This window comes from Mus caroli, unplaced genomic scaffold, assembly GCF_978045245.1.
Source record: "Mus caroli unplaced genomic scaffold, Mus_caroli_1 scaffold_16, whole genome shotgun sequence".
Lineage (NCBI taxonomy): Eukaryota > Metazoa > Chordata > Mammalia > Rodentia > Muridae > Mus > Mus caroli.
In genome coordinates this window covers 15,373,719-15,380,624 of record NW_028227271.1, presented here as the reverse complement: position 1 = coordinate 15,380,624, position 6,906 = coordinate 15,373,719, and the positions used below count along the sequence as shown (strand labels likewise).

Below are 6,906 nucleotides of genomic sequence, written 5' to 3'. Positions count from 1 at the left end.
TAGGTTATGCCCATTGCTGGTAGGGGGTGGGGCAGGATTATTTGGGGACACAGGGATTTCCGAATGCCTGTCCGGAACAGATACATGGGTAGCTGTTTAGATAAAACCTCTTACCAGATCTTTCTTCAGGCCAGATGGAATATGACAAGACCCCATATGTTGGATGTATGATTCCTGGGCGGGGGGTTGGAGGGGAAGCCATGGCCTATTCTGATAACATCACGGAGCTTAGTAGGTTTGGGGTCCTCAACACACACAGAGGTTCACAGAGTAATTGATCTACAACCCAATAAAGATAAACCCCCACCTGAGGAGAAGGGAGCTTCCTGTTCCACAGAGCCCTCCCCCCCCCCAAGCCCTCTAGTACCATGAAGGGGTCCCAGCCTACCATGGAAGGGAGGGGAGAGGAGCTATGAGTGACAGCGCCATAAGGTAAGTTAGTATGGGAAGATTCAAGGTGCCAGGAGCATCCCTCAGAAGTTTAGGGACCAAGGATAGGGAGATCCTTTCTGGTCCTGGTCTCCCAAGGCTAACTTCAAGAGGAACTAGCCAGGGTGAAGGCCAGGATGATCTGGAGTGAACCAGCTTAGAAATTCACTTGGGAACCAGGTGGCGGTGGAGCACATCTTTAATCCCAGCACTAAGGAGGGAAAGGGCTGGTGGATCACTGAGTTCAAGGTCAGCCTGGTCTACAGAGCAAGTTCCAGGACAACACAAAGAGACCCTGTCTCAAAAAACAAACAAACCGGAGAGAAAAAAAAAAAAAAAAAAAAAGAAAATCACTTGGGAGCCGGTTGGTGCTGGTACACACTTTTAATCCCAGAACTGGGGAGGCAGAGGCAGGAGGATCTCTGTGGGTTTGAGGCCAGCCTGGTCACATGCTGGGTGTGGGGGGTCTCTAGGGAGACACCAGGGAAACCCATCCATTCTTCACCATTGAATTTACTATCCACCTAGACAGTTCTCAAGCACCCCTCCCTCCCTCTCCCAAAGGACTGGGGTCCAATATAACCAGATTGTCCTGGCCAGGAGGAGCACAGGTCCTGTTGGGTTCTTAGTTGGTCCTTTGAAAGCACTCGCAGGCAGACAACCCCCGTCCCTCCCCCACACCTGAGCAGGTACCCTGTAAACCCTACTGATAGCTGGTACTGAAAGCTTTGTTCTTGGCAGATGTGGTCAGCTCCTGGAAAACATGTTAGGAGACAGCCAGACAGAGCTCCAAGAACCTGAGACCTATTCTGAGGGCCTGAGTGTGTCCAGACTGTTGAGGGTCTAGGCCACAAAGTCAGAAAGGGGTTGAGGAAACCAGGTGGGCCCCAAATTGTGTCAAGGCAGTAGGTGCCTCAGAAAGGTTCCAGGGAGAGAAAGTGTGGATTGTGGTGTCAGTGGAGAACAACTGATAAGCCAGTGGGAAGCCAGGCTCCAGATCCCCTAAGTAGTAGCAGTTCAGGAACGACAGTTGAATCGTTTAGACATCAAGGTGAAGTCCAGGGAGCAATGGCTCTCAACTCATTCTCACCCAGCTATGACAGATGACAACTCCAAGTCCTGGGTTGCTCTTGGGCCAGTGACTTAGCCAAGGGTCAACAACAGTTGAGTCTAATTTCACTGGTGTCTTAAGGTATAGGTAAAATGGACACAGGGAGACTGCTGTAGGCTGTGTCTACTTGAGCTGCTCAGGACGGAACTATGGGCATAATAGCCATCAACAAAGGACCTTTGGTAGTTGTGAGCAGCTAAAGGGACACTTTGTCAGGTGGCCTTAGAGCAGAGGGACAAGTTCCCAGGAGGGAGGATCTAGGGGGTTAGGAGGCTCTCATAAGTACCCAGCTAGGAGCATGTTTTCCAGCCTAGCTGATGGGCGAACACTCAAGGTGTGCTCCAGGGAGCTGAGGCTGGGATGAGGGGTCTGAGGGCAATGCTTTCTCTGTCGCCCAGCCACGTGCGCATCGTGGCGCGCGAGCAGCGGGTGACGCACACGGAGCTAGTGTCAGCGTAGGCCTCAGGGCCGCACGACTGTCCTCCCGGACTTCCGCTTCTCTGAGGGGGCCGACTCCTCGCACTCCCCCAGCCACAAACGCCCACGAGGAACGAGGGAACAACACGCGTAACTCGCGGAGCCGGAGAGTGACCTTCCTCGGTGCGGCCTGGGGGGCGAGGCTCGGAAGGCCCCGCCCTACGCTGTCATTGGCTGAGTCCCCGTGTCCTTTCAAAACCTCGATTTTCACTGGCTTATGCGGCCCCGCCCGCGCTGCCGGAGACATAAGGGGGCCGCCACCCGCGCGCGAGCCGCGCGTGCGCAGGGCGGGTGAGAGCTCCGTGAAAGCCGCGGAACGCCGTGCACCTCCGCGACTCTACTACGGCAAGCTAGTCCGGACGGGTCGCCGTCCCCGCGCGCCACCAGCCCTTGGTGAAACGACAGGGAGCGTCCGGCTTCCCCAGCACCGCCCTGCGAGACTCAAAACAGCCACACCGCAAAGCGAGCCTCGGGCGGAAGGAGGCGGAGCTTCAGGCGGCCCCGCCTCCGCGGAGGGATACACGTCTCCGTGGTCCAAAACCCCGGGGCGAGGCGGCCGGGGCGTGTGAGCTGCTCGGCCAGCTGCCGTCTACGCGCTTCCGCGCGGCCACCGGGCAACTGCGCCGCGCGGCTGCCCCGCTGAGCGCTCGGCCTCGGGGCCGTGGGATCCGCCGCGCTGTCTGCGGTCAGGAAGACCGCCCTCCCGCGTCCTTGCCGGACGGGTCAGAGGCGGCACCGCACGCGAGGCCACCCGCGATGCTGCTGTCCAAGTTCGGCTCCCTGGCGCACCTCTGCGGGCCTGGCGGCGTGGACCACCTCCCGGTGAAGATCCTACAGCCAGGTATGTGTGGGGACCAGGGAGGGGGCCTGGGCGGGGGCCGGGGGGTGGCTTTGGGTCATCATCAACCCGATTGTTTGTCCCATAGCCAAGGCGGACAAGGAGAGCTTCGAGAAGGTGTACCAGGTGGGCGCCGTGCTGGGCAGCGGCGGCTTCGGCACGGTCTACGCGGGCAGCCGCATCGCCGACGGACTCCCGGTGAGTCGTGGCTCCGGGCGCACCCGCGTGGACGATCGCCACGCTCAGCCGCCCGTCTGACCGCTCGCGTGTCGCCCCCTCTTTTCCCCGCAGGTGGCCGTGAAGCACGTGGTGAAGGAGCGGGTGACCGAGTGGGGCAGTCTCGTAAGTATGCGGGAGCGGGGCGTGAGGGTGCGGGGCGTGCGGGTGCGGGTTGCCTTGGCTTTGTCCGATGACCGCCTTGTCCCCCAGGGTGGAGTGGCCGTGCCCCTGGAGGTGGTGCTGCTGCGCAAGGTGGGCGCGGCGGGCGGCGCGCGCGGCGTCATCCGCTTGCTGGACTGGTTCGAGCGGCCCGACGGCTTCTTGTTGGTGCTGGAGCGACCCGAGCCGGCACAGGACCTCTTCGACTTCATCACTGAACGAGGCGCCCTGGACGAGCCACTGGCGCGTCGCTTCTTCGCGCAGGTGCTTGCCGCTGTGCGGCACTGCCACAATTGTGGGGTCGTGCACCGCGACATCAAGGACGAGAACCTGCTGGTGGACCTGCGCTCGGGCGAGCTGAAGCTCATTGACTTCGGCTCGGGCGCGGTGCTCAAGGACACGGTCTACACTGACTTTGATGGTGAGCAGGTGGTGCGGCGTTCCGGCGACTGTTAGGCGGCCACGCGCCACGCCTGGCTTACGGAAGGGGTGGGGGCGACTGGGGACACCGGGGTAGCCCTCTGCGGTGTGAGGGCGCAGGGTCTGGGGACGGTGGGTGGCAGCCAGGGAGACCCGCGATACGCGCGTGACGCAGGGTCCCTGCCAGCCGCCTCGGCGCCGTGGCCCCTCCCTGTGCCGGGGAGGGCGCTCGCGGGCCTCCCTTGCGTGCGTGCGTGCGTGCGGAGCGCGGGGGCGCCGCAGTAGAAATCCCCGCATTGCGGAGCGCGGGGAAGCCGGGTCTCCCCCACTCCTCTCCTCCCTCCTCCCTCCTCCCATCTCTCCCGCCCCTCCTCTTCCTTAGCTCCTCTCCTCCCCTTTCCGAGCCTTGCAGAGCTGAGCAAGGCGAGCCGGGGCGGGAGGAGCTAGAACACCAGGCCTGGTTCCCTGTGGCTTACGTTGTATCTGTTTGTTGTGAAACTGGAGCCGGAGCTCATGTGACAGCGCTCCTGCCTCGGGGCCTGTTGGGGGTGGGCCTTCACCTCCCCTTCACTCCTGTTCCTCCCCTGCCCTCCATGTCCCTCCTTTCCTGAGCCCCGCCTGCTGCTGTGTTGGGGTTTTTCCAGGGTGATGACAAGCAAGATTCTCAGAGGCCCCGATGGAGGCTGGCTGAGAGCTAATGAAGGCCCGTTGTTCAGTGTGTTTACCCTCAGTGTGTATATATCCTGATGTGTGCCTAATCCCGATTCTTCCCTCAGGCACCCGGGTGTACAGTCCCCCAGAGTGGATCCGATATCACCGATATCACGGGCGGTCTGCCACTGTGTGGTCTCTGGGTGTACTGCTCTACGACATGGTGTGTGGGGACATTCCCTTTGAGCAGGACGAGGAGATCTTGCGCGGCAGGCTCTTTTTCCGGAGGAGGGTCTCCCCAGGTGTGTTGTAGAACCTGGCTGGGGCCGTGTTGGGAGCAGGGCAGTGTTGTAGCAGGACTCTGACCCCTGTTCTCTCTGCAGAGTGCCAGCAGCTTATTGAGTGGTGTCTCTCCCTGCGGCCCTCAGAGAGGCCCTCCCTGGACCAAATTGCTGCCCACCCCTGGATGCTGGGGACAGAGGGGAGCGTTCCAGAGAACTGTGACCTTCGGCTTTGTGCCCTGGATACTGATGACGGAGCCAGTACCACTTCCAGCAGTGAGAGCTTGTGAGGAGGAGAAGGGGCCTGGGCTCGGCCTAGCCAGCGCTCTCCCAGAATGAACACTTTCTGCCTGGGATGTCTGCTGCAAAAGCAGTGACCTCTGACCCCTGGTGACCTTTGCTCTCGGCACCGGGCCTGTTTCCTTTGCTTTGAGTGCCTTTTTGAACGCTGCTCCACAGGGCCTGTGTTTTCTTGAGCTCTTCTGTCCAAAGATGGCTGCGGGCTAAGCAAGGTCTCCTGCCCTGGGTGGATACTTGAACCAGAGACCCCGACCCTGCTGCTCCATCTCAGGAGGCAGCCTTCCTGACAGAGTGTGTTTGACATGGAGCACCCTGTGGTGCCCACCTCCAACCCTCCAGTCTCCTGGTGTTCATCTGGGCATGTCTGCACAAGCAATGCAACGCTGGGCCACTGCTGCCCGTCTGCCTCCCCGGCACGGCACAGCTCCGCACGCAACCTAAGCGTGCCACCACGGTCTCTTATTTATGGTGTGATCACCCTGGAGGGCGCCCCCGCCCTGCTGGGGCTATTTATTGTTTAATTTATTTGCTGAGGCTCCTCCAAGCAACCGTTACCTTCTCCAGGCCCCTGGGGTGTTGAGGAAGTCAAATGTGGCTGTGGAGTCCACAGACCCCCCATCCTAATTCCTGCACCTGGAGGAGTTTCCCAACCCCCGTGTTTGCGGGAGGAAGCATTTGTACAGTGGCTAATTTAAGGGGAGTGGGAGACCCTGTCACCCTGGGCACTCTGCACTGGGGAGGGGTTTAAATTATTGACCTTGTACAGTCTGCTTGCTGGCTCTGAAAGCTGGGGTTGGGGGACAGAGTCTCAAGCCCTTAATTTATTTTAGCAGCTGTGTTTCTGTGACCCTGGTGTGACTAGGCATCAGGGGTGGGGTTGTATAAGTTCAAAAGTGTGAAATGTCTGAAGATCATATTTTTTATACAGGTATTTCAATTAAATGTTTTGGTATATAATGGATAACTTCTGTTTATTGGACTGGGGCCCTGGGTAGTCTTCCAGGTTTCTGTTAAATTTCTGTCAAGTGGGTGATGGGGAGAGTGGGGAGGGGTGGAGATAAGCTTTCACCAGGCCAGTGCCATGAATTAGCCAGAGGGTGTTTCTTCCTAGTCCCTCCTTACCACCTTTTTTTTTTTTTTTGAGACAGGTTTTCTCAGTGTAGCCCTGGCTGTCCTGGAACTCACTTTGTAGACCAGGCTGGCCTTGAACTCAGAAATCCACCTGCCTCTGCCTCCCAAGTGCTAGGATTTAAAGGCATGCACCACCACTGCCCGGCTACCACCTTTTTTTCTACTCCGAGCTAGAAGACTGGTTCATTAGGAGTCTTGGGGTGGGGCAACTGCCCTTAGGAAGAGTGGAAGTCTGTTTCTCGTGGAGGTGTTAGAACAAGTGAGGTAGAATAGACAGTACTTGGAAGAGTAGGGAAGGGGGTTGAGTGCAAGATGGTGTGCTGATGTTCAGTCGGAAGTGATTGAACCCTGGCTCCATCTTGTGGGAGGAGCAAGCCATCAGCCACGCCCAGCTGCGAAAGTAGGTCACTGGTGGACAGTGCCCAGTCTTGAGACCACTGGGTACCACCTGTTGGGTCTCAGGCAGCACAGCAGGCCAGGAGATTGAGAAGCAGGGAGTTTTGGAAAGTGAAGTGAAAGATAAGGCACTAGCATGCCCTCTGGAGCAGATGGGGGTGAGAGCTGGTAGGGGTGGGATAGCCTGGCTACAGGTTTCTCCCAAGCCAGTAGTGAGTGAGGCTAGGAGGACCAAGCTCTCAGCCTTGCAAAGAGAGGCAGGCATCTCCATGGCTTAATGGCTCCAAGGAGATAGGTTGGGTCTTGTGATACTGGGTCCTCTATTTGCTGCCTGAGGATGCTAAGCCCACCATCTGTCTCTCTCCTGGGAGCCGTGGGGCCAAAAGACTGTGGCCCTAGCCTTCAGCATCCATCCATGTGCTGACCCCCTGAGCTGTTCGGGGTCCTGAACTTGAAGCCTTAAGAGACAGATCTTCCATGCTACCAGGAACTTA

The 6,906-nt window shown here is 58.6% G+C and overlaps 1 protein-coding gene across 1 annotated transcript; it reads left to right on the top strand.

The window, feature by feature from the left end:
* The first annotated feature begins 2,266 nt into the window (after positions 1–2,266).
* Pim3 (Pim-3 proto-oncogene, serine/threonine kinase) lies at positions 2,267–5,842 on the top strand. Its single transcript, XM_021183850.3, has 6 exons — positions 2,267–2,858; positions 2,944–3,053; positions 3,147–3,197; positions 3,285–3,654; positions 4,430–4,606; positions 4,688–5,842. Exons 1-6 carry the CDS (start codon positions 2,774–2,776, stop codon positions 4,873–4,875), a joined length of 981 nt encoding a protein of 326 aa, XP_021039509.1. The 5' UTR covers positions 2,267–2,773; the 3' UTR covers positions 4,876–5,842.
* The last annotated feature ends 1,064 nt before the right edge of the window (positions 5,843–6,906 follow it).

Excerpts from the sequence above, each read along its gene's own strand:
- Pim3 (XM_021183850.3), top strand. The coding sequence starts at position 2,774 with ATGCTGCTGTCCAAGTTCGGCTCCCTGGCGCACCTCTGCGGGCCTGGC. Across the intron at positions 3,054-3,146 it reads GCATCGCCGACGGACTCCCG|GTGGCCGTGAAGCACGTGGT; the intron begins GTGAGTCGTGGC and ends TTTTCCCCGCAG. Across the intron at positions 3,198-3,284 it reads TGACCGAGTGGGGCAGTCTC|GGTGGAGTGGCCGTGCCCCT; the intron begins GTAAGTATGCGG and ends CTTGTCCCCCAG.